Raw genomic sequence first — 27,658 nt, forward strand, 5'->3', positions numbered from 1 at the left:
CTCCCCTGGCACATTTAGAAGAAATATTGCGGAGTTTATAATGATCTGCCTGTTATGAGCTGGGATCGGCTCCAGCAGACCCCCATGACCCTGTACAGGATTAAGCAGGTCTGAAAAATGGATGGATGGATGGATGGATGGATGGATGGATGGATGGATGGATGGATGGATGGATGGATGGATGGATGGATGGATGGATGGATGGATGGATGGATGGATGGATGGATGGATGGATGGATGGATGGATATAATGATCAGTTCTGCTGATGTATTTCACAACAACTGTTTCATCCAAACAGCTTTAATTTCACTCAGTATGCACCTTAAACGTCAAATTCTTTAACATTTTCACTAAGAGTGCTTTAGCTCCTGAATCTTCTTATAGTAGCTGTATTACTGAAAAATGTTTAAGTCTGGAAAGGCAGGTAGTTGTAGTAATAATAATAATAATAATAATAATAATAACTATATATCCATCTGTAAATATCAGTCAGTTATCTTTTTATATACTAGTATTTCTTATTATTTATCTTTCTTATTATTATTATTATATTATACCAGTTAACTGTTTATAGTGTGTTATTATTATTACTGTGTTATTATTTTTTATATTGATGCCAGATGTTTTTGCACTATCCCCTTTGCTGCTGTAAACTGCAAATTTCCCCTCTGTGGGACTATTAAAGGTTTATCTTATCTTATCTTATCTTATCTTATATGTATTATTTATATATATATAAGTATTATTATTATTATTATTATTATTATCATTATTATCATTATTATTATTATTATTATTATTATTATTATTATTATTATTATTATTATTATTATTATTATTATTATTATTATTATTATTATTATTATTATTATTTATTTAAGTATTTTTCTTAAATGCACCCTCCCATCTCAGTCAGGGCTAACCTTTGCCCTTTGGTATTCCCACAGCTGCGACACATGCAGTTCCCAGTATTAACCCAGAGCAGCAGAATCGGCTCTGCGGTCTTAGTTCTTCCAGAAGAGTTCTATGATGTGTGGATTTGTTATGTATGCCTGGAGAGAGCAGGCGTCTCAACTCTGATTGCTCAGTGGTCGAAACCACTGTCTGTGTGTCGGGGACAAGACCAGGGAGAGAGACAAGAAAGAGAAGGAGGACAGTTTGAGAGAGCTGTTGCTCAGTTGGTCAGGAGACCGTGGAGGGTTTCCAGGGTGACACGCTGCCTGTTCTTCTATCATTTGGAATCAGGGAGAGAAAAGAGGGTAGGGAGGTTGGAAGAAGTGGTGGGAGGAAATTGTAAGTGAAAGGTCAAAATGGGTAGGTTTAAGTAGATCACTCTTTATTGCCATGTGATGAATGTGTGTACATCATTGCTGCATAATTAGATTGACCATAATAATATTCACTGACCGTTTTGGTTCATTAGGGGCCACTTTAGTTGGCTGCAGCTGGACCGTAGAGTACTGGAGCATGAATTCCCCAAGAAGTCTGGTCCCATTGTCCTCTACTTCTGTGTCAGGTGAGTCTCTCCTTAACACTTCACAATGTGTTTGTCTGCATGATGTTTTAATGTGTCTATAAAAGTAGAAGAGCTATTCAGTGTCTCTGAATGTGTATACACTTACACATGCACAGCATGCATATGGTAGTAGGGGCAGATTAATAAGATTATTTATGAACTAGCGTTGATCTCTGTGTAACTCTGGTCACAGGGTCACTCAGCCATTCATGAGCCTCTTAAGCCTCATCAGTATTTGCATCTTGCAAATCCCATGCAAATAACCTCACCGTGACTACAGAATGGCAGTGTACTCTTAACAAAACAGATAAAAACACTCTTGGAAATAAGGAAGCTTTTTGTGTACATGTTAGTATTGAAGCATCTGCAGTTCCTTATTTGTTTGTGGGAGGTTGCTTTATTCATATGAAACACTAAATAGTGGAGAAAATACTCCGGTGCATGACTCAACACGTTATGAGACATCTTCTCCCATTGTGCTCTTCTTGTTTGCGATATTGGAATCATCTCTTGGGTTAAAACCAAGCTTCCCATTGAACTGCTACAGGGTTATAAAACAGTCCTTAAATCCCACACTCCTTTTTCAGGTCTTTGTATTGCTCATATAATGGCCCAGCTCTTTTATAATATGCTCCTGACTCACACGCAGGCATTGAATAGCACGTACATATGTGACATCAATACAAAATGCAGCTGTTTGTATGTACTTTCCATTCGTATGATTGCTCTATTCTGAAGAGGCTGTAGAAAGGTAAAGTGTGGTTTCAAAGTTTTAAAAATAAAAAAACAAGACAAAACAGTTTTCTTACATGCATCCGTGTGGAAAACCTGAAAGGGGAAACTCAAGCCTGTGTTTTCAGCCACTGGTGATCTGTCTGCTCATATGCAACGTATCTTGATGTTGTCCTCATACACAAGAAGAATAGCCTTTGTTAGAAACATACGTAGTAGTTTGTCGTACGTGACATCCAGAAAACAATGTCACCGAGGACTCATTTCCAGGGTTACACCACAGCTCAAGTCATAACACAATTAGGCAGCTGTTTATCAAAATCCTGTTAGCTGCACATTGTTCTGCTGCTACAATGCAGCATCGGCGCAGTCAATATGTCCACATTGTAACTGATTTATGTTTCTGTCTGAATTCTTAATACATCATATAACTGAACAATGCAGCCATTCACAGTATGTGTGCGTATGCTAGGCATAGTGCAGAGTAAATGTCTTTTTGCGTATTTTTACATAAAATAATAACTGTTTGAGATTATGATGATGATACTCTGAACTTTGACATAATTTCCAGGGTGTGTCCCTTTTTTCTCCCAGTCAGTTCAATCCAATCTTTAACCTTAATCTTTCCAAATGTCATACTGAGCACAACTGCTGTTCACATTTTACCAAGCGGTCAGTACATAGTAAAAAGAAAGTCTATTGTTGATCTTACCATACTGTATTACAAATACACCATGAGGACTATGAGTTTATGTGTGATTGTATGGTTTTCCCGTGCAGGTACATGCACGTTACGTTCTTGTTTGCTCATGTGTTATTTGTGTGATGTGCCCACTTCCTGCTGATTCAGTGTGTGCATGCTTGCATACTTACTGCTGTGCTGGCATAGTGTATGTCTCGTCAATGCTGTGGATTTAATTAAACGTTCACCCTGAATATTGACAAGGAGCCTCTCATTCTCTCTTGCAGCTCAATCTGTAACACGATTAAAACCCTCCAGTATTGATCCACCTACAACCCCTCTCGCTCAATACCCATACTCAGCCATACAAATCAACAAACTCATTCATACAGTATGTACTAAACAAGAACATGTGATCGGGTCTCATTAAGTACATATTCAGAGGTGTAAAGTAGCATGGATGTTATAGCCATCAGAGCTTTCATGAAAGATGTCACCTACAAAACATGCAAAGGGCCACACAAGAGCATCTGCACCATGTCAAATCTTTTGGATATGTGTTTCCACTACAGGAGCAAGCAATGTGTAGCCTTTCAATGCACCATCCTAGCTCCCCTCTGGCTCTTCGTGCATTCATGAGCTAAATTTAGATGCCATTATTATGTTAGTTCCCTGCTCACTGCTCTGCCAGAAGTGGGTTACTGTGCTTTTTCTCTCCAGTATGTGACTGCATGTGTGTTTGTACTGGATGTGGGTGTGTAATCACTGGACTCCGCTGATGGTGCACAGAGGCAAACAATTGTTTGAATTGCATCATATGCACATTCAATGTCAGTGGGTGTGTGTGTGTAGGTGTGTGTGTGTGTGGTGTGTGTGTGTGTGTGTGTGTGTGTGTGTGTGTGTGTGTGTGTGTGTGTGTGTGTGTGTGTGTGTGTGTGTGTGTGTGTGTGTGTAGGTGGCTGTATATTCAGATTGTTAGTCTGTGCAAATTCCACAATCTAGTAATAGATCACTTCTAGCTATCATGGTGAGCTGGAGATTTGGTGTGGAGGATAGTGAAAAGATGTTTGTTGTGTGCAGCCTTTGGTATTGTGTGCCCCCTTTTGGTCATTTTTTGATATTGCACATTTTCTGTCAAATAAAGTATGTCCAATGAATTACATCAGAAACCCTTTTCCCAATTATTCTCCCATGTAAATGTTGTGTTGCTTTATGTCTTTGAAGCAAAAAAACAAACTTTGATTTTTTTCATCAGAATGACGTAATTGCAGCTACATTGAGGAGCTCTGTTCTGTGTTTTCAGGTTCTACATTGAGAGTATATCCTACCTTAAGGACAATGCTACCATTGAGCTGTTCTTTCTTAATGCCAAGTCCATCATATATAAGGTAACTTTTAAGATTGTTCTCATTATGCATTCCCTTCATCACTTGCTTTTGACAAAACATGGTCTTATAGATAGTTGGAATCGTTTGTATATGAACCCATGAAGCTTTGGTCTTGGGCCATATCAGGCCAGGTCGGAGGATGTTTTGAGGCTTTGATATGTAGGGTGGCCCTATGTTTAAAGACATGCCACTTCTTTCTCTCAACTATTTTGGCATATTTCCTCTAAATGAAATGTTTGCCAAAGTGCAGTCTGCCCTTCCTGATGACCCCACAACCAATTTAGAATCACCAATTAACCTATTATGTTTTTGGACTGTGCGAGAAAGCCAGAGTACCCACAGAAAATCCACCAAAGCCGTAGGAGAACTTGCAAACTCCACAGAAAAGGCGTCAAGCTAGGAGTCAAACCAGGAACCTTCTTGCTGTGAGGCAACAGTGCTAACCACAAAGGCCCGGTACAGAGGCATGCTGCTTCATTAGCTCAATTTTCTGATCTAAATGAAGAGATTCCACACGAGAAAAGCTTGGACTTGGGCCCTGCAGTCTGATTTGGTGAAGCAGAAAATGCAAGCTCTTTACATCAGCTGTTACCCATCACACTATGCGCTGTTCCAATTTCCAGCAACTAGCGACTCATTTGACACATTTACTACCATCTGGCAATGCTGAAGCACATTTTGGAAGGCTTTCTGAATAACAATTAAGTGAACACAGTGGGTGGAGAGGCAAAAAGCTCATGGAGCAGTTTTTGTTCAGATTTAATTCTGAACATCGATAAACTGACGACTCAGTCTACATTGTGTTGAGTTTCCTGATTAACATTTAGTTGCTAGTGGTGAGGCAATGCAGCAGGTATAAATTCACTAGTTTTCCTGTCATCCAGCATCGCATCCAGAGGAGGGCGTGTGTAGACTGGGGAAAAGTAAACAGATATAGAAATTCTCCAGTCAAAACATGCAGAACTGTTAAACTATCTTACTATGCAGATTTCAATATTTTAAAGTGAGCTTCAGTACACAATGATTAAACTCCTGAACACATCTCATTGACTACTTGCATCCATTTGCAAAATAAAACCTCAGCATTGTTGCAGAATTACAGTGAAGTGAGGCAAAAAGCTAATTATTCAACGTAAGTTATTCAGTTTCACTGCACATTAATTAGAAGCATGAGATGTGCCTCTTTTGAAATTAGTGTTAAAGCTTTGTGCTGTAACACTGCGCTTTGATTTCTGCAGCGAAAAAGGAGGAAACAGAATAATTCCACTCTGATTTGGGTCTATAATGTCACAGTATCCTGCAGGACCTGAATGGCCTATCTAAAGAGAGATTTACAGACCTAGACCACACCAAACAAAGTTACAGGCTCATGTTATGGGGGAGTTTTGGAGTCAGTTGTGACTTTAAGCTCACAGTTAGTTGCTCACAAGCCCAAAAGAATGTTTGATTTGTTCTTTTTTTATATGTCCCCTTGAAACCAAATTAGTCTAGGTACATCAGTGGAAGGAAATATCAACCATCGGTATGAAAAAAGGCAAAAATAGAGCTAAAGAGGAATTATCACACACTATTTTTAGTGAAAACATTGCTGGTACAAAGGAGCGAATCAGGATATAAACAGAATTCTTGAAATAAACGTTTGCACTAAGAAAAAAAAGACCTTGCTGTTGTATGAAAATACAAACAATAAAAACACACATGCTGGGTGGTATGACCAGTGTGGGTTCGTTTGGTGTAGTGTTTCATCCTGGATGTCTGATCTTAAGAGGTGGATTGTAAAGAGAACATTCCTGGAATATCTGATCCTCTACTTTAAGCCCACTAACCCTCATACTTGTCTCCAGTCAGGTAAACTTAGAATACATATGGGCCGTATTGTATAATGTAACCGTATGCACACTCGTTGTTAAATAAACAAACCAAACACTTAGATGCATTAACTCACCTACAGTATGCTGTGTGCCTGATCTCCTTGCTGATGTTATTATCTGTGAATCTACATATTTTCATTATACTGTAAAGTTATGAAAACAGCCAAAAAAATTGCATTTGTAACATTTATCAGGTAATCAGTATCTAGAGCAGGGATCAGCAACCCGCGGCTCCAGAGCCGCATGTGGCTCTTTAGCGCCGCCCTAGTGGCTCCTGGAGCTTTTTATAAAATGTTTGACCTTTTTTCTTCTTTTTTTTTTGTTTTTTTTTTCCTCTTTTTTCCTTTTTCTCTTTTTTTTCTTCTTCTTTTCTACCTTTTTAATCTCGACATTTCGACTTTTTTCTCGAAATTTTGAATTTTTTCTTGACATTTCGAAAAAAATGTCTCAACATTTTGACTTTTTTCTCGACATTTCGACTTTTTCCTCGAGATTGTACTTCAACATTAATCTTGATATTTCAACATTTTTCTCAACATTTTGACTTTTTTGTCAACATTTCGACTTTTTTCTCAACATTTCGACTTTTTTCTTGAGATTTCGACTTTTTTCTCGAAGTGCATAATGAAAAAAAAATCTCCCCCCAGTTCTAACTAATATAGAATCATGCAGCATGTGTTGTCTTCATTCTAAGGCTTATACAAGACTTTTCACTTTTTTGCGGCTCCAGACATATTTGTTTTTTGTGTTTTTGGTCCAATACGGCTCTTTCAACATTTTGGGTTGCCGACCCCTGATCTAGAGCATCTAAGCTCCCCCTGAACCAATAAAAAACCCTGCTCCCATCCCCCTTCACTCTGCCTCTGATCTCTGACTGGACGTCATGAAATTAGAGACGAGGATTCAGTACGTAGGGAAGAGCCTTCAACTAATCTTTAATGATGAAATAACTGTTGATAAGTATGTCAGTGTTTACTACTCATTGCAGCAAAGTGTGTGTTCTGTTTATTTACTTTTCAGCAGTGGAAGAATGCATCATTTATGGTTTCTTTTCTGTTCGTTTGCAGGAACTCATTGAAGTGGACAGTGATGTTGTCTTTGAATTGGCTTCCTTCATCCTACAAGTAAGAACGTGTGTGTTTGTGGCTGTGGATATCCATCTTGATACATGTGTTTTTATTTTCAGAGAAGTTATTTCTGGGGACATTGTTAGGGCAACAAACCGTTCTGCTGAAATGGATATATCTTCAGCAGTCTTTGATACAATTTGTCTTTCATTGTAGTACACTTGATATGTAAACAGAATTAGACAGTATTTTGTGCTATCACAGAGAATAGCATACAGCGCGTCATCTAAGCTTTTTTTTTTAATTGTCAAATCCTCCTTATTTCAAACCCCTTTCTTTTTCCTGTCGCTTTTTTTCAGAGTAGGTCAGTCCATTAACTGTGATTCTGCAAGGTCATGTTACACATAGACAGGGCTGAGTGGTTTGCCTATGTGTGCATGTATGTGTGTGCGTGCAGGTGCAGATGTACAGTATCAAGTGTCTGCCCTGAAGGCTTTCAAAGTTTTCACTTCAGATCGAGCTTCAATGTTCTTCTTTGATTCTGGCTGACTTCATTGCTTGATCAATCACAATAACAAAACATAAACACATTCTATGGTCACCTCTCATGGTCATACGTCTCAACTTAATACATAAAAGGTCAAATGTTTGCTCAATTCTTTTCTTTCTTTTCTCTTGCGCAGGAGGGAAAAGGTGATTTTACCAGGTAAGCCCACTTGCAACAATTCTATCCAAGTCATTTTTACGTAATTGCACATTTTGCTGCACTTGCTTCAATGAGGACTGAGGTGCATCACTGGCAACTGTCCTGTGCTTGATTTGCATCCCTGCCTGTTTCTTTCCTCCCACCACTGTTCCACTTTGGTTCATTTATTTCATCTTAAGTTGCCACTCCTGAGAAAACAATGCTGACGTGTTTTTGCCCATGTCAAAAACACACAGTGATAGACAGGCGACAGATTCAAATGTTTGCAATCACCAGTCTTTGTAATAGAGCACAGCACTGGCAGATTTCTGAATAAATCACAAGCAGGTATAAAAAAAAAAGCGGGCAGCTATTTACAATTTTAGGTCAACAGTGCAGTCTTTTAAAGTTAAATGAAGTAACCCTAGTTCTTGGGAACATTCCAGTCATGTACTTATTTCACATGGGCCATGCACCTCAAATGGCTCTTCGTGGTGGAGTAAATGTGCATCATCCCTCATCCCTACGCTGTAGCACGGATACCAGACTTCAGCAGCCATCACCTCTGACCTCATTTCCGCCAGTGAAAGGAGTAAATAAACTCAACATCCTGCAGAGAACTGGAATGTGACACTCTCTGGAGACATTCCTTTCATCTTCCTCCCTCTTTCCTGATCCATTCCTCCCCCACAAAAAAATACATCCCTTTTATAGAAGTCCATATAGATGCTGTTTTCTGCATAACCGTAAGGCTTTTGCATCGTACATATCAAATTTGCCATACTATATCTGTAATTGTGTTCACTATTAATTACTAGGGCTGTTTGATTAATCGATTTTAAATCGTAATAGTCAGGGCCGAAAATTGAAAAAGCCCCTTAGAAAACAACATGGTAGGCATTTTTGAGGAAAAGCACTTTCTCTATTGTTTCTGTATGATTTTTTTGTGCTGAATCCATTTCTGCCGTATGCTAAGCTGTCAAAGTTATCGTTTAGTCATAATTATTGATTAATTAGCACAACTATTGATTTGTCGTCTAAAGTTAGAAATGGTGATCAGTTTCCTATTTGTCAATAGTAGATATATGATTGTTTGGTATCAATGTAATGGGGACCTTCTCAGCTTTTATCTGAGCCCATGGTTGTGTTTTTATGACAAACATAGAGGTCACACGGCCTCCTTAAACCATAAATTACACACATTTTCATACAATTTTTCGCCTAAACTATCTAGTTAATTTTATCTTCTGGGATCAAGAGATATCAACGACCCAAAAGACAACAACCACAATACCCAATGGACTTTGACGAACCAGGAAATGTATGATATAACCATACTTTTTCTTTGTGAGAAGTTATTATAAGGCTTGAAATAGCTGTAACTAGCTCAGTCCCATTCACCAACATTCATTCTTTGGACCAGCATTTTGTAAAGACTATTATTAGTAAGCAATATTCAAAGGCCTGAGTGATTTTCATCAATTTAATTCATCAAAAATTTCACTGAACAATCACATTTTTCACCTCCTTGAACCGCCACCTTACTGTGGTGGAGGGGTTTGTGTGCCCGAGTGATCCTAGGAGCTATGTTTTCGGGGGCATTACGCCCCTGGTAGGGTCTCCCATGGCAAACAGGTCCTAGGTGACGGGCCAGACTAAGAGCGGTTCATGCCAATCATGGAGGAGAAAAAACAAAGGACCGTAACGTCGCCCGGATCGGCGTCACCGGGGCCCCTCCCTGGAGCCAGGCCTGTGGTTGGGGCTCGTAGGCGAGCGCCTGGTGGCCGGGTCTTTCCCCATGGGACCCGGCCGGGCTCAGCCCGAAGCGGCGACGTGGGCCCGCTTTCCTGTAGGCCCACCACCTGCAGGAAGGACCGTGATGAGCTGGTGCCATGTGGACTGGGTAGCAGTCGTGGCAAGGTGTCTCGACGACCCAATCCCTGGACCAAAACCCTCTCAGTGGGGACATGGAATGTCCCCTCGCTGGGGGGGAAGGAGCCGGAGCTTGTGCGTGAGGTTGAGAGATACCGACTAAAGATAGTCGGGCTCACCTCCACACATAGCCTGGGCTCTGGAACCCAGCTCCTTGAAAGGGGCTGGACCCTCCACTACTCTGGAGTTGCCCGAGGTGAGAGGAGGCGGGCTGGTGTGGGCTTGGTTATAGCCCCTCAGCTCAGTCGCCATGTGTTGGAGTTCACCCCGGTGAACGAGAGGGTCACTTCCCTTCGCCTTCGGGTCGGGAAAAGGTCTCTCACTGTTGTTTGTGCCTACGGGCCGAACAGCAGTGCGGAGTACCCGGCCTTCTTGGAGTCCCTGGGAGGAGTACTTGATAGTGCTCCAACTGGGGACTCCATTGTTCTACTGGGGGACTTCAACGCTCACGTGGGCAATGACAGTGATACCTGGAGAGGTGTGATTGGGAGGTATCTGAACCTGAGCGGTGTTTTGTTGTTGGACTTCTGTGCTAGTCACAGTTTGTCCATAATGAAAACCATGTTCAAACATAAGGGTGTCCATCAGTGCACGTGGCACCAGGACACCCTAGGCCGGAGGTCAATGATCGACTTTGTTGTCGTTTCATCTGACCTTCGGCCGCATGTCTTGGACTCTCGGGTGAAGAGAGGAGCTGAGCTGTCAACTGATCACCACCTGGTGGTGAGTTGGATGCCCTGGCGGAGGAGGAGGTTGGACAGACCGGGCAGACCCAAACGGATTGTGAGGGTCTGTTGGGAATGTCTGGCTGAGCCCTCTGTCAGGGACATCTTCAACTCCCACCTTAGAGAGAGCTTCTCTCGGATCCCGGGGGAGGCGGGGGACATCGTTCTCTGCCTCCATTGTCGACGCGGCGGCTCGAAGTTGTGGACGCAAGGTCTCCGGTGCCTGTCGTGGCGGCAATCCTAGAACCCGGTGGTGGACACCGGAAGTACAGGATGCCGTCAGACTGAAGAAGTCCTACCGGGCTATGTTGGCCTGTGGGACTCCTGACGCAGTAGATAGGTACCGGCAGGCGAAGCGAGCCGTGGCTCGGGCGGTCCTGGAGGCAAAAACCCGGGTCTGGGAGGAGTTCGGGGAGGCCATGGAGGAAGACTTTCGGTCGGCCTCGAGGAAATTCTGGCGGACCGTTCGGCGCCTCAGAAGGGGGAAGCAGTACTCTGCCGGCACCGTTTACGGTGTGGGTGGGGAGCTGTTGACCTCGACTGGGGACATTGTCGGAGGGTGGAAGGAATACTTCGAGGATCTCCTCAACCCGACTGACATGCCTTCCACTGAGGAAGCAGAGAGTGGGGACTCTGGGACGTGCTCATCCATCACCCAAGCTGAGGTCACCGAGGTGGTTCGTAAGCTCCTCGGTGGCAGGGCACCGGGGGTGGATGAGATTCGCCCTGAGTACCACAAGTCTCTGGATGTCGTAGGGCTGTCTTGGTTGACACGCCTCTGCGACATCGCATGGAGGAAGGGGACAGTACCGCTGGAGTGGCAAACCGGGGTGGTGGTCCCTCTGTTTAAAAAGGGGGACTGGAGAGTGTGTTCCAACTATAGGGGGATCACACTTCTCAGCCTCCCCGGGAAAGTCTACGCCAGGGTACTGGAGAGGAGAATACGGCCGATAGTTGAACCTCGGATTCAGGAGGAACAATGCGGTTTTCGTCCCGGTCTTGGAACACTGGACCAGCTCTATACCCTCCGCAGGGTGCCTGAGGGTTCGTGGGAATTTGCCCAACCAGTCTACATGTGTTTTGTGGCTCTGGAGAAGGCATTTGACCGTGTCCCTCGTGCCATTCTGTGGGGGGCGCTCAGTGAGTATGGAGTCCGGGGCCCTCTATTAAGGGCTGTCCGGTCTCTGTATGATCGGAGCAGGAGTCTGGTTCGCATTGCCAGCAGTAAGTCAGACTTGTTCCTGGTGCATGTTGGACTCCGGCAGGGCTGCCCTTTGTCACCGGTCCTGTTCATATTTTTTATGGACAGGATTTCTAGGCACAGCCAGGGGCCGGAGGGGATCTGGTTTGGGAACCTCAGGATTTCATCTCTGCTTTTTGCAGATGATGTTGTCCTGTTGGCTTCATCGGACCGGGACCTTCAGCATGTGCTGGGGCGGTTTGAGGCCGAGTGCGACGCGGCAGGGATGGGAATCAGCACCTCCAAAACGGAGGCCATGGTTCTCCATCGGGAAAGGGTGGCGTGCCTTCTCCGGGTGGGTGGAGAAGTCCTGCCTCAGGTGGAGGAGTTCAAGTATCTCAGGATCTTGTTCACGAGTGAGGAAACGATGGAGCGGGAGATTGACAGACGGATCGGTGCAGCATCCGCAGTTATGCGGTCGATGTACTGGACCGTCGTGGTGAAGAAGGAGCTGAGTCGAAAGGAGAAGCTCTCGATTTACCGGTCAATCTACGCACCTACCCTCACCTATGGTCATGAACTTTGGGTAGTGACCGAAAGGACAAGATAGCGGATACAAGCGGCCGAGATGAGTTTCCTCCGCAGGGTGGCTGGACGCTCCCTTAGAGATAGGGTGAGGAGTTCGGTCACCCGGGAGGAGCTCGGAGTTGAGCCGCTGCTCCTTCACATTGAGAGGAGTCAGCTGAGGTGGCTTGGGCATCTGTATCGGATCGTCCTCCCTAGGGAGGAGTTCCAGGCATGTACCTCCGGGAGGAGACCCTGGGGAAGACCCAGGACACGCTGGAGAGACAATGTCTCTCGGCTGGCCTGGGAACGTCTAGGACTCCCCTCGGAAGAGCTGGAGGAAGTGTCTGGGGTGAAGGAAGTCTGGGCATCCCCGCTGACTTTGCTGCCCCCGCGACCCGGGAACGGATAAGCGGAAGAAGATGAGTGAGTGATGAGCTATAACATTTTTGTCTTCAGTGCTTTAGGCCTACATATTCATGCAACAGTAACTTGACCTTTGGCACTGACAAGAATCAGTGCATGGGTTTGGTTTGCAACCGCATCAGGCTGTCTTGCATCCAGTTGTGCAACCACAGGTCATTAGTTCCTCACAGCCATCTGGAACCGCAGGAAGCAACATCAGTTTAGGAATGAGCACATTGTCCTCCATCTCCCATCCCATATTTTCAGGGGGCGGGAGTACCGGGTACTGCAAATGGGCCTGCCACCAGACCAAGCTCTGGAAGTGAACGCGCTGAATATGAAAGCTCAAAGCATCTCTGGTGGGCAGTAGTCTCTCTATTGTCAGACCCTTGACAAACATGCCTAAACGGACATCATTGATGTTCTCACTGACTGAACCCTTTAACTTTAACTTTAATCCAGGAAATTGGTTGATATTTTTTTTAAATGACTTGATTAACTTAAACACATGATTCATCTTTTCAAAATTATTGTTACTGTTACTGACCCTTAATAGAGGAGATGAACACCACCACATATATTTGCACTGGCAACATCCATGTTAGCTAGTTGTCTCCCTAACTCGTTGTTGTGGCAACTCGCCACCTGCTGCTTGACTGCGGTATTTCAGCATCCTAACTGCCCACGAATTCCAGCACACAATCACCCACAAGATAGAAATAATATGGTGATATTATACATTTTCTGAAACTGTATATGAAAGTGAGTATTACTGTACTTGTTTTTTATGTCTCTGGTATTCCTAGGTGTCACAGAGTTAATACAAATAAAAATAACATAGGCGAAAATGGTGAAAAATTAACATTCTCTGGGGTTTCTGGAGCTCTATTGACCTCCAAGTATGTCAGAAAAGTTCAACTTTAGGTTTGAAAGAGAGCTATAAATGTCTCCTTTAAAATGATACCAAACACAGTATTATTGTAACTTAGGAATTGCTTGATCTATGAGCCTAGGATAGGCAACAGCGTTTACAGTCCAATTTACCATATGGGGTGGCCATCTTGAATGTGGGAATATAGAAAACCAGGGGTCTAATTTTTTTGGCATACGGTGGATTCTGGTTTGGGACACATTGATCTTTCAAAAAATGCTGTATGCCATCTTTTCCTCAAAAATGCCTACAGGGTTACATGATTCTGAAGTTACAGCCCAGTCTATAATCGCGATTATGTAATTAGAACGATGTTAAAACGTGAAAATCGTAAAATCGATTTTTTACCTTGTCTGCACACATATTAATGATTGATATCATATTAAGGATTGATGAAAATACCTCTCAATACCTGCGACAAGTGCCCCATCGGAGAGGCTCTTTAGTGTAGGAGGGGGCGTTGTAACATGCCACCGGGCATCCCTCAAGCCAGATGCCGTAGACCGGCTCGTGTTCCTTGCAAAAAACTTGCAAATGTGAATAGCAAATGTAATGACTGACATTACACACCTCTACCTCCTTCATGGGTTGCATTATTATTTAGCATGCAAAGACCCAGTTTAGTTTAATTAGAAAATGTCTTGTTTTATTTAATTGGAAATATAACTTACTGTATGTTTGCAAGTGCTGATTTGCTGATTTTTTTTCAGAGATAAAACTTTATATTTTATTATATTTTTTAAAACTTTTTTTCAACTTATTTTACAGAGTTTTGCACGTTATTCATTCATTTTTGGTTTAATAAGAGCAAAGTTTGCACTTAAAGCCCAATGGGGCAAATGTTCAATAAAAAAACAGCATATTTGAAATCATTTCTTTGCCTTTTGTCAATTCACAAAATAATCGTAATCGAAAATCGGATTTTGAGAGAAAAAAATCGAGATTTTATTTTTGGGCAAAATCGAACAGCCCTATTAATTACCATCATTTTTACCTCCAAAGAGTCAGTGAGGTGTATTTTAAGTGTTTTTTTAAGTGCTTTTTAAGATACAAATTTGAGAAGTCTGTTCCAACAAATGCTCCCTAAACTGAGTAATTTTCTTCTTTCCTGTTAATCTGCAGCTGAATAATGGACATGTCTGAATGCATTGTTTGTTTTCATCAATATTATTACTTGCTCAGTGCAAAAGTTGTGCAAGAACCACATACGTGTGATGACTAACTACATGACTGGATATCAACCAAACGAGGCCCAAAGCTGTTTTCACACAAAGAAGTGCAGGCAAGCAGTGTGGATGGGATCTCTTCCAGGCCTTTAGCTCATAGCCTGTCATATTCCCAGGGCTTTCCCCAATCTTCCGGGACCTTGGCGGAGGCTGGATAGTGGCTGTGGGATGAAAGAAGAGTATTAAGAACTCTTGCCACTGGAGGTCTGAAAAGTGAATCCGGGGCCAAGTCCCTTTAGCCATTGGCATGGCTCTGTGTCTCATTTACTCTATCTCTTAATGTTTTCCTGCTCCATCCCTGTTTTTTTTTTAATCTCCTTTATTTATCTTTTGATTTCATGTCTGTTTCTTTCCCTGTTTTTCTTCTCTGTCCCACTGATGGTTTATCTGCAGCTGCTCAGAAATAGACCACACCCATAAAATAGTCCTTAAAATAGTGAGCATTTAGGCCATCATGATTTATTGCTCTTACTCAACAGATCATATTTCTGTGAAGTAGTCTTGACCAAATCTCATGGTTTTTCCCTCCTAGCAATGATGCAACAAGGTCTGACCTGAAAAAGCTGCCTGCTCTGCCCACCCAGGCATTAAAGGATCACCCATCTCTGGCCTACTGGTGAGAGACTCTTTAGTTATCTTGACAATTACCTGAACAGTGTGCACGTTTTCCTGTTCTGTGGTTCCTTCATAATGATCTTTTATTTATTCTCTTACAGTGAAGACCGTGTTGTAGAGCATTACAAGAAACTCAGTGGGCAGTCTAGAGGACAGGCTATTGTAAAGTAAGTGTATAAATGTCCCAGATTGTGTTTTTTCTGGAAGACAGTGTTCCTTTGTAACCCTTACATTTATGTCTTTCTGCTCCTCACAGTTATATGAGCATTGTAGAGTCTCTGCCCACATATGGAGTGCATTACTATGCTGTAAAGGTACAGTTTTACTACTCTGCCTTTACTTTTTTCTCACCCATGCACCACATGCATTTTTGTTCACTCTGGCCCAGACATTGGGAATTTGGAGATGTGATGGAACACTATTCATGAGGTATTTTCTCATGTTTTTGTAGGACAAGCAGGGGATCCCATGGTGGTTGGGTCTGAGCTATAAAGGCATCTTTCAGTATGACTACCAGGACAAAGTCAAACCCAGAAAGGTGGGATGATGCTCCCTGTTATCTCCCAGCTACATAAGATTAAACTCTCTTCTGCATAGCCATCAGTTCCTCTTTTTGTAGATCAAAAGTTCAGTGCATTCTGAGTAAAAGTTATTACTTTCTTTTATAAGCTTTCCATTTTGGTTCCTAATGATTTTCTCTCCATTCATTTTAAACCAGTCTCTCCCTCTGAGACGAGTGCGGTTTTAATATAGATGTGTTGCCTTAGAAGGAAACTTTATTTCTTTGTCTTTCTGTCTGCTTTTATGGTCCATATTATTGTCTGCTTTTTCCATTCACTGATTTAGGATATTGTGTTTGTGAAGAATACCAACAGTGTTTTACAATTACAACTCTCTGGAGAGTTTTTAGTCTTTGGAATGTTACATCCTGCTCTAAACTTCTTTCTTCATTTGAGGCGGGATCCTCCTCCCAGTCAGTTTACCCGTTCGTGCACACATGGAGTAACTGACTCCCGGTTTAGACAAACAGCAATTTGTATTAGCACATGAGACACTTGACCTACATCAAATTAAACGGCTGTTTAAAGTCTCTTACAAGACTCAAAATTGACATTCCACTTAAGTGATGGTGTGGACAGGGTCCCAGCACACAACTGAAGGAAATCTAACCATGCAACTGTGCAGAAAGTGTAAAAAGAGAACTCTTTCTGCAGGCAGTATCTTAACTGACATCTCCGTCTGGAGACTGGTACCATGTTATAAGTCCCTTAAACTGACAACCAAATGTATTGCAAACTGTCGTCACTATCAGTCGCGGTAAGTCATTGTTTTGTAAAAGATCCCACTGTCTGCTGCATTTTTTTGGTTCTGTGAGCATTTTTGGGGTTCTCAGCTGTTGTATGGGGCAGAGCCATGAATTAGCTTCCTTTGTTTGTCTGTTGACAGTGATTTGTTAGCATTTTTTACTTGACTTGTACAGGCTTCTAACAAGGTGGCCGCGACCACAGGGAATTGTTTGTCAGTAATCTTCTAGGGCTTTTTCCCTTAAGAGGCCGCTATAGTGGACAATCATGTTCTGGAGGAAAACTGTAGTGTTAACAACATCTCTGCACGCTAACTGACCACCAAAATGCTCATTCTTCCTCAACACTGATTCCGTCACCTGTAAACACAAGCACACACTAATAAATGCACACACACGTGGGAAGTGGACAAAGCACTGAGCTGCCCATCCTGGTGATGGCTTCCTGTCTGCTAAATGCTTTCCTGTTTGCCACTGCCTCTGTACGTATGCGTGCGTGTGCATCTTGATTAGTGCATTCCAGTCTAAAAGAGTGTCCAGCCACCAAGTCCTACTCCTGCATCATTAAAGTACCCCACATCTTGTTGCTAGGTGATAAATCCCTGTGATGATAGGAAAAAGAAAATGCAGTACACACATCTACCTAGCAGACATATAAAGCCCATGGAAGCAGAAAATGGGAAAGACTGGGCCTCTTCAGTTCATGCTGCAACTCTGATAGTAGTATTAAGAAGCTTGACTCAATATTTGTGCTCAGGATCAACAGTTAAGGTAAACTTCAGTCAGCACAATGAAGGTTTGTTCACTAATCAGTAGGGGTGTAACAATATATCGTGCCACGAAATTTCGCGATACAAAAACGTCACGATACGTGTTGTGGAGGTGACAAAGTGTATCGCGATATTGGGTTATTAATATTAATCTATTGTGTTGACTAGTAACGCACATCCGACCGCGCCTCGACCTGCAGACCAAAATCTTACTCCGCTCAGAAGAAACTAGTACCGTTTTGTGGTCCCGTTTTGAGCTCTGAACCTTTACTTATGTAAGGCTGGTCTAGAGTTAAACCTTACCTTATTAAGTTAAAACTTTTTGGGGTGGTGAGTAGGATAAACACGGGGACAACTTCTGCTGAGTTCCAGTGTACTTTAATGTCCCTCAACAGTGTAGGATTTTAGAACATCAACACAGCACCTAGTGCTGTACTGTGGCGTATCACTCCGCCCAATTTAAAACAGACTAATCACTACAGATAAACTGACTAGTGTCATTATAGTCCCTGATTTACATCAGAATATAAAGAATATATTTATAAAATAATCAACCCTGAATTACCAAAATAACCTTCTTAACAAAAATAAATCTCTTACACTTATAAGGTGAGCATGAATCAATCTTTTTTATGATTTAAAATTGTATGTATTTATTTACTTTTATTTATTTATTTAATTTTAGTTGTTAAATTGATGGAAAAGAAAAAAGTAAAATCATACATGAGAGAAACTATTCAGTTTGTGGCAAAATATTTTTACTTGTATGAAACTGAAGATGCATAATGCAAACCTGACATTTACTTTTAGTTCAGTTTGTGGAAAATGGTTGGCCTGGCTTTCTCTTTAAAACTTAAACAGTTATAAAGCATTACAAACTGTAACAATAGGGCAAACACACAGCATTGTTTTGTATTTTGTGTCTTTCAAATAAAAGACAATTTTTTTCCAGTCATATGTTCCTCATTCAAGGTTGTTAAAAAAATACTGCTATAATATCATACCGTATCGTTATCGTGACCTCAATATCGTGTATCGTACCGTATCGTGAGATTAATGTATCGTTACACCCCTACTAATCAGGTAGATTTGATTTGTTTTGCCCACCACAGAGCTAAGGTCCTGGAGAAAAAACGGGGAGGTCAATATAGGCTGCTTTTATTGTAGAAACAAGTGTCATGGTTTTTTTTTTAGTGCTGGATGCAGCGTTTTTGGGATTAGTCAGCCCAGTTCTGTACCAGGAACCGTTGACTCAGTGCAACCACTTGATCCTCCTTGTTGTCAGAGCTCTGAGTCAGGGGGGGTGGAGGAACAACACTAATCATGAGACATTTTGGGCCAGACATCTTTAGTAACAATAAAATGCATTTACACTTTCAACACTAGCTTTTTAAATTCATTAAAAAGCAACTTGAGTCCATGTTGTTCTCATATAATATGGGTAGTGAGTCCCTTTTGGTTAGTTTAACTAATTGGACTTTTTATGGGAGGTGATCCCATTGTTCCCTAATGCAGACCACCTAATGCATTTATTTAAAGATGTTAAAACCTACCCCCCCCTCACACTGCCTCAGTCCACATGCAGACACGTAGAATCCACCCATGCTGGGGTTTACAACAGAACCACACACTGTTCTAATGCCTCATTAAGGTCTTGTGATTCGTTCATGCACAGATTATAGAGTTTTTACGTTGACTGACTTCCTCGCTGACTGATTAAAGCTAACCTGCTGGCACTGTGGTGAGGTCACAACAAGTTTACTGTCAAAGAAGGAAAAATCTGGTCTAAGTTAATGTCATCTCACGTGCATTCTGCTTCATGTGGATACACATTCTGTGCCGTGAAAGAAACTGGAAGCAACTTAATTTTGCCACCTTCTGTCTGCGAACAGCTGGTCCAGATTTGTTTGTTCATTAATGCCATCCTTCTGGAAACCACAAACATTAAGAAGTGGCTCCAGACTGTATATGCATCTCCAAGATTGGGGAATATAGTTTTGTACACCGGGACCCCACCCTTGGATGAAACAATGGTCTTTGGGGCCTTTACGGTTCACGTCTAAAAAAAGATTAATACCTAGACCGTACTATATTTGTACTGACCTAATCAATTTGAACTTTTTTTATTCTTCAGATGATCTCCAGGGAGACCACTGTACCAAAGAAAGGCATTTACCACTATCAGATTTAACCTTTTCATTTGCTACGGATGCGTGTTTGTTTGAGCGGACATTATTGTGAGTAAGACGTGGGTCCGTGCGCACAAGCGCCGTTTGGTGATGAAGAATGACCAGTCACTTCCTCTGCTCTTGTTCTGTGGGTGTTTGCCATTGTGTGTGAGCATTCTACAGGGAAAAACAAGGATCTCATGTGCAGCTACATCTACAACCCTTGTTGCAGAACCGCCCACCACATTTTACCGTTGGTGTTTTTCATCAGATATTCAAGCGGTTAACAATCTTCCTCAAGGACTAAAATGTTTTTAAAATGTCTTATGCAACTTTTTCCTATTATGCCTAATTTTAAACTTCAGGTTGACTTAAAACTGCTCCATAACAAAGTAATGTGCCTGCTGATGGTCTTCTCCAAATATATTCAAATAGTCTTCGTGCACGTGGAGCTTATCCTGAAACATCAAAGCTGACAGTCAAAATTGCTGCGACTTGGTTGACAGCAAGGACAGCTTTAGTGGTCGACTGGCAGAACACTGTTACAAACAGGTCTTATCTCCACCGCTCTGGCCCATATGTAACCCACACACACACACACACACACACACACACACACACACACACACACACACACACACACACACACACACACACACACACACACACACACACACACACACACACACACACACACACACACTCCTCCTGCCTGCTATATTTAGCACCATGCTACATTAACCATTCACGCTTCATTGAAAGCAAGAGATTTGATAAGGCAGGTGAATTTGTTTTTATTCATGCTTGCGCATACACATCTCAAGACAAGATTTTAAGGTTTTTACTAAAAATGTCAAAGACTGGTTGAAGCAAAATCAGAAATGTATGCATTTTTAATCACCTGTAACCGCTAATAGGGTGCTCTCTTGCAAGCTGAGAATTGTAAATAGGATATAGCTTTGCATGTTGAAAATTGAATGTATTTTTGTATTCTTTTTCTCCTTTCTTTCGTTTTCTTTTACTAAAAGCCTAACTAGGGACAGGAGATGGAAACTAGCAATAGCTATAATCTCTGTATGCAGAACATCAGTCACATTGGCTTGTTTGTAATGAGTGAATGTGATCACATGTAAACCTGCATTGTCCCTATTAAATAAAATAAATTAAATAAAATACACATAGACACACAAATACTGACAAATACTGACTTTATTCTTTTTAAAATATATTTCCTTTCCATAATTCTCATCCTTTTGTGCATTGTTTTACTAAGCTGTTAAAATTCCTGTGTGATGACCGGTTCCTCACTGCTTTCTGCTCTTTTCCTCTCTTTTTCTGCCATAGCAGGGATCTTCCTCTGTACTTCTTCTCTCTTATTTGTTACAACTTTTACAATCTAGATGTATATGTGCAGCTGATAGATGCAGACCATCTGAAATAGTCCCCTCTTTACTTTCTTCTCTAACAAGAAACAGACTCAAACTTTGTGATTTCTGTGCACACAGAGAGAGCTGACTAACAAAGCCAGGCCACTTCAATCGCCGGGGCCACAGAAAGCTTCACTCCCACTTTACTGCTCCAGACTCACACTGCCACCCCTCCACCCAGGCTCTCGTTACGCGCACACACACACACACACACACACATTCACCTCCCAACCACAGCCCAGAGCAGTATGCACAGTCCCTCAGGGAGGGAGGAGGGGTCACAAGCAGGGGAGGCATAAACGCCCACTCTCTGCTTAACCCTCCCAGCAAAGCTCCAGGAGAGGAAGAAACTTAACTTCACACACTTTCTCTCGTCCAACACATACACATGCCTCCAGATGGTGAACACCCACCTCCTTAAAACTTTCTGTTCCCTTACGCCCGGGGAAGGCTGGAGATACACACATGCTGTGGAGTAGGTATTGAAGGAAGCGTTCTTGTGCAGCTGGCTTTGGCTTCATGAGAGGGACAGAATCCTCCAAAAAAAAAAAGAAAAAAGTTACACAGAGGAAAGGAAGTCTTCTTCCGCTCACACTGTCTTTCTCTTAAGTGAGGTCATCCAGTTCTGGGATCCATTGTGGAAATACCGCCTGGTCTGGACCTAATCACAGACCTCCAGACTAGGTCTCTTCTCTGTTCCTGACTCCTTTTCATTAGCGTTGCTTTTTTTTTTTTTTTTCCTCTGCTCCTCCTCGTCCTTTGCATTTTCTCGCAAAACGAATTGGACTATTCAGTGAAGCCATCAGGCTGATGGCTGTGTGGATTTAATGTGAAGGACATACTTCTGCGTGCATTCCTGAAGGCTGTTTGTTCCTAACTTTCAGGTGTTCCAATGGCGTCAGCTGGAGAACCTCTACTTCAGAGAGAAGAAGTTTTCAGTGGAAGTTCATGACCCCAGGAGGTAAATTTATATCACAAACAGAAGCTGGTATCAGCTTTCTAAGACACTTTGATGTTCTGTTCTAGTAAAGGATGATTCTTCTGAAGAAGCAAACTGTTTTAGATTTGTCATTGCCTCATGCTTATTCTGCTTATTGCACCCTGGTCTCAAGAAGATATAACTAAAGCTCGGTGCTGCTTTTTCCTCACCCACAGACAGCTTTCAGTAACTTACTGTGAGTTACCACCACGACTGTGAGAGTAGGTCAATATTCAGAGTGCATTCTGCATTGTGGAGGAAAAGAGAGACATTTAATGCGGTTTTGACTGTTGAATTTGTCTTGGCAGCAGAGCAAGGCGTTGCGGATGTCCCGGTTTGAGCTTCACACAGATTGATAGCTTGAGTATTACCAAGCACATGTGCTCTCAATCACAGACACATACACACCCACATATATGCTAAACCCTTGATAGATTACTGCAGAAAGACAGATGACTTTACCATAGGTGTGTTGTGGAGGAAGTGACCTCTCCTCTGTATGTATGTGTGTGTGGAGAGTGTTATTCTACAGACAGATGGACCAAGAAGAAAAAGAGATGGGTTGAAACAGGGAGCAGTGGTGTTTTTTTTTACTTAAAGGAAGCTGTCATTAGAGCGAGCTGGTCTGCTGCTCCGCTACAGATGTGTGTTTAAAAAAGGATAGGTAAACAGTGGGGAACGTGGTGTGTGGCTTTAGGATAAAAAAAAGTATCTCTGTCATCCTTATTTGTCCTTCTTAGAAGCAACGGTAGTTACTGGAGTTGTCCAGCGACAGGCTTTTTACTGAGGATATGCAGTGGTGGACAGTAACTGAGTAAATTTACTTGAGTACTGTACTTAAGTACATATCCAGAGGATTTGTACTTTACTTGAGTATTAGATTTCTTTGGTACTTATTACTCTTACTTGAATACATTTCCAAGACAAATATTTTTACTTTTACTCGAGTACATTTCTAGGAAGGCTGAAAAGTACTCGTTACTTTCAGGTCTGCTCTTTTTTCTTCTTCCCTAAAATCCTATTGGACACAAGATGTTTTTGTCAAAGGAGGAGACAAGACAGACATGGGGAGACAGTTTGTTATGCTCTATATTGCTATATTGTACTGGTACATGTCCTTCCTGTAAAGTTAAGTGACTTCAACATTGAGTTATTGAAAGCAGAGATGTAGTTTTTTGTAAAGCAGTGGTCTTTGAGGGGGATCCAGACTTAGTTGGATGGTGCAGGTTCATTTGGTTTCAGTTCATGATTGTTAATAAACTCTGCATCATCTGCTGTCCTCTTATGATCCCATTCATTTGATTTGTTTTTGGTGTTTCTGCAGGTTTTATATAACATTGTGGTTCTAAAAGCAGCACATCAGTGCAGCTGGTTTCAAAGAGTTAATTCTCAGAAACAAGAGTTAAAAGATCCTTAAATTAATTTAGAAAAAATATAGTAATTTACTGATGTGGAAAATAAGAAATTTACTCTTACTCTTATTCTTACTTTTACTTAAAGTAAATTTAAAAGCATTTACTTTTGGATACTTAAGTACCTTTAAAAGCAAGTACTTTTCTACTCTTACTCGAGTAATATTTTGACTGAGCTACTTTTACTTGTAACAGAGTAAATTTTGACCAGTAGTATACTCTTACTCAAGTACTGGGGTCGAGTACTCTGTCCACCTCTGAGGATATGTAGCTATCTCTTTCATTCAGTGTATATAAGGAGGCCTTGTTTCCGCTCCAACTGTAGGGCGTCGGTAACAAGAAGGACGTTTGGTCACAGTGGCATCGCCGTGCATACTTGGTACGCCTGTCCTGCTCTCATCAAGTCCATCTGGGCCATGGCCATCAGCCAACACCAGTTCTACCTGGACCGCAAGCAGAGCAAGGTCAGTCTTTCAGACACGTCATTAACACCAACCTAACTGTTTTAAGATGTTAAGCAAACCCTTTTGTTTTTCACCTGTGCAGTCAAAGATCCATGCAGCACGCAGTTTGAATGAAATTGCAATAGACCTTACAGAAACAGGAACCTTGAAGACCTCCAAACTGGCCAACATGGGAAGCAAGGGCAAGATTATCAGCGGCAGCAGTGGTAGCCTGCTCTCCTCAGGTCAGTATGGTCACTGTATCTGTTATCCACTTTATCCAGTTAATCCAAGAGAACGAGGGGCCACTAGGGCTGGGCCATATGGACCAAAAGTCATATCTCGATATTTTCTAGCTAAATGGCGATACTCGATATATATCTCAATATTTTTTCTGTGCCTTAATTGGGGTTTCCCCCAAAGCATTATAGCATAGCATCTCTGTTAGCTTCATTTTTTTCTGAGGCAAACCCTTAAAAAAACAGTCAGTTTTAATACAAAGCCTCGTGTCAAATGTCACACAGGTACATTTATTAACAGAGGTCTGCACAATATCAAAATGTATAAAACAAATGAAATAAAAATAAACTGCGTGCATATATAGAATAAAATGCATAACAATTAAATTAAAATACACTGTACAATTAATACAATGTAGACAGTAACAGGCAGACTTTTCCACTGAGGTTGACAGTTGTGCAAATAACAAAACATTTGTGCAAATCTCAAATAAAACATTCAAGTCAATTTGTCACAAAATAAGCTATATCAAAATAATTTTTAATTTTTTTTTTATTTTTTATTTTTTTAAATCGATATAAACGATATTGTCTCGTACCATATCGCGTTTGAAAATATATCGATATATATTAAAATCTCGATATATCGCCCAGCCCTAGGGGCCACTATGGAAGAGGCAGGCAGAAAAAAAAGAGGTTGAAAGACTGATGTTCAAGTTCATGTGTGTTGACAATGAGGAATCTTATTGTCAACTGGAGAGACAGAAACAGCTGCCACTGGAAGGAGGATACTTCTCTTTTGAATGTTCTCACACATATACTGTACATACATTCCCGCCCTGCGTCCTTCAGTGTGTATGAAAACACCACTCCCACACTCCTCGTCATACAAACGACAGCTTCCAAATTTAGTGGGTGAATGAAGGAGAAAAAAGAAAAATAAGGGGCAGTGATTGGGTGTAGCAATTTGTCATGCCCTTTAAAACAATACTCTGGGTTTGATGTGCGTGAGCATGAACCTTAACGAGTCGAGAGTAAAACGCCTGTTCCGTTCCATCAAAACATGACAAGAAATACAAACGTAGTAACCTGGTTGACTGCTGGGGCATTGTTCTCTGATAAAAATGACAAACCAACGTAAATTGTCGTTGAGATAATGTCTGTATGTGACTACTGGGTCAGCTATTTAGAGTAAATTATACCTGCAGGCACTGAAGAAGTTACAGGAGCAAATACTTAGAAATGTTTTCATGCATTTATGTCTTGCTATTGCTCATCCTTATCAGATTCGGTTCTTACTTCTTGTTGTGTGTGTACATTTTATCATTCTGAGTCTGTCTGGTCCAGGGTCAATGTGTTGATTTGTATGATCCTTGATCCTTGATCCTTTATTTCTTAAATTATTTTCCTTATGGTTGGAAATTAGGTTTAGGGCAGATTCTTGCCAGCAGTTTCAGGACCATAACTAAAGTATTCATACATGCCAGTCAACAAAGTTAAATACTGTGTATCCTTTGACAATGGAGAGCCTTTTTTTCATGATTTGTCACAAAACATTTTCAGTAGTGGTTATTTTTGTATTGTTTGGCAGTTTGACCTCACAGTGAACCATATTAGGTCAAGAGACTGAGAGAGGAATAGGGTGTGTGTGTGTGTGTGTGTTGTTGTCAACAGTGCAAGTAGCAAACAAGACTGGCACCATCTCTGAGCCCTGGAAACATGCGTCACATTCTTTGTCCTAAACTGCCCTTTCTTTTAAACACATGCTCACACAAAAGCAGCTCAAAAACTCTGTGTTCTTATCGAAACGTTCCATTCGCTTCCTTGTAAACATCCTGCAAGACCAGCAGGTGCACACACACTGTTTCCCTCCCCAGTCCCTCTCTCAGGACTACTTCTGGCTCCTGGCCTTACATACGTCGTGTGTTGTTTGCGCCCCGCAGGCTCTCAGGAATCGGACAGTTCCCAGACCGCTAAGAAGGACATGCTGGCAGCGCTGAGGGCCAGGCAGGAAGCTCTGGAAGAAACACTAAGACAGAGACTGGAGGAACTCAAGAGTATTTGTATTCGAGAAGCGGTATGATAAAAATTAACATAATCACTATAAATATTTTTAAATTGGAAATGCTTTCTTTCCTTTTTTTCAACTTTATCGCTTGGTCTCCCCCTCATGTTTTCAGGAATTGACAGGAAAACTTCCAAAGGAATATCCTCTGGATCCGGGAGAGGAGCCACCCACAGTGAGACGGAAGATTGGCACTGCCTTTAAATTGGACGAGCAGAAAATTCTACCAAAGGGAGAGGTAAAGCCCATATTCCATATTCACCTTAAAGCGTCCAACCTTACAGTCTACTGATATCCACACAAGCAAAAAGAAAAAAAATACATTCACAACTGCTGGTTCATTCATTTTTAAGTTAATAAACTCCTTGCACAGTTGATTCTTTGTGCAAAAAAGGGAGTTGAGGACACAGAAAGCTGAAAATCTGAAGCATCTTGGGCCAGAAAGAGCTTCTACTCATTCTTTGTCCTGCTGCCTTTTAGTGCCACGGGTAGATTTTCCAGAGGAGCAGAGCTTCTAAATATAGTCTGGTAGCAGTCTCGCCGCAGGAAGTGGTGATAGTAGGATTGTGCATTTGCCTGCAAGTGTGTATGTTGGCGAGGTTGTGGGCTTTGAAAACAATCCAGGGACACAATCTCACAAAACCGCCTTGCAAGCGCAGGGATGTTTCTTAACTCACGCTGAGCACGTTAAACTCCAGCACACAGAAACAGAAGCCACTCTCTTCCACTGCCGTGGAAAGCTGCTGCTAGTGAGAGAGATTTCTCACAACTGTTGAAGTCCAATTCTAAATCAGCCCAAGTGGATACAGCATGGGCTGGTGACTGTGTTAATTACCTAATTACACACTTGCAGAACACATCACAATCATAAGTTTATTTCTTTGTCTATTATCACATCTAGGGGTGGGTATTGGGAAGGACCTCACGATACGATACGCATCACGATACTTGAGCCACGATACGATACACATTGCGATATCCCGATTATGCGATATCCCGATTATTATATTCTACATAGTTCACCGAAAAATTAAAAATGCATTACACATCTTAAAATCCAAGTTTTATATATGTACATCAGATGATAGTGATGGATCTTAAAATCCGAGTTGCTCGTTCATCAGATTATAGTGACAATTCATGGGACAAACTGAGTCAAAACAATGTTTTATTATAACTATACAAGCTAAAGTTACAACATATTTGTATATGTTTTTCATATTATTTACATCATATGAAATTAACATTAAATTTAGTATGAGGTTGCTTTAATTATGTGGCAAATGATAATAAACACAAGAAAGATGGGTACTAAAACCAAGGACAGGCACA

At 41.6% G+C, this 27,658-nt stretch overlaps 1 protein-coding gene across 8 annotated transcripts in view; it reads left to right on the forward strand.

The window, feature by feature from the left end:
- The window catches only part of frmd4a (FERM domain containing 4A), a 144,055-nt gene that overhangs the window by 101,476 nt on the left and 14,921 nt on the right, over nucleotides 1–27,658 (forward strand). For 7 of the 8 annotated variants that reach the window (XM_061722019.1, XM_061722020.1, XM_061722022.1 and 4 more), the window contains exons 4-16: nucleotides 1,425–1,517; nucleotides 4,235–4,319; nucleotides 7,258–7,314; nucleotides 7,941–7,963; nucleotides 15,438–15,521; nucleotides 15,622–15,687; nucleotides 15,777–15,834; nucleotides 15,972–16,058; nucleotides 22,073–22,148; nucleotides 23,901–24,043; nucleotides 24,126–24,267; nucleotides 26,205–26,338; nucleotides 26,442–26,564. In XM_061722019.1, coding sequence (XP_061578003.1) covers nucleotides 1,425–1,517; nucleotides 4,235–4,319; nucleotides 7,258–7,314; nucleotides 7,941–7,963; nucleotides 15,438–15,521; nucleotides 15,622–15,687; nucleotides 15,777–15,834; nucleotides 15,972–16,058; nucleotides 22,073–22,148; nucleotides 23,901–24,043; nucleotides 24,126–24,267; nucleotides 26,205–26,338; nucleotides 26,442–26,564 — 1,171 coding nt within the window. Of the gene's footprint in view, nucleotides 1–1,424; nucleotides 1,518–4,234; nucleotides 4,320–7,257; nucleotides 7,315–7,940; nucleotides 7,964–15,437; nucleotides 15,522–15,621; nucleotides 15,688–15,776; nucleotides 15,835–15,971; nucleotides 16,059–22,072; nucleotides 22,150–23,900; nucleotides 24,044–24,125; nucleotides 24,268–26,204; nucleotides 26,339–26,441; nucleotides 26,565–27,658 lie in introns of all 8 variants that reach the window. The other variant, XM_061722016.1, reaches the window with a different exon arrangement.

The sequence above is a fragment of the Cololabis saira genome, chromosome 5 (assembly GCF_033807715.1).
Source record: "Cololabis saira isolate AMF1-May2022 chromosome 5, fColSai1.1, whole genome shotgun sequence".
NCBI lineage: Eukaryota > Metazoa > Chordata > Actinopteri > Beloniformes > Belonidae > Cololabis > Cololabis saira.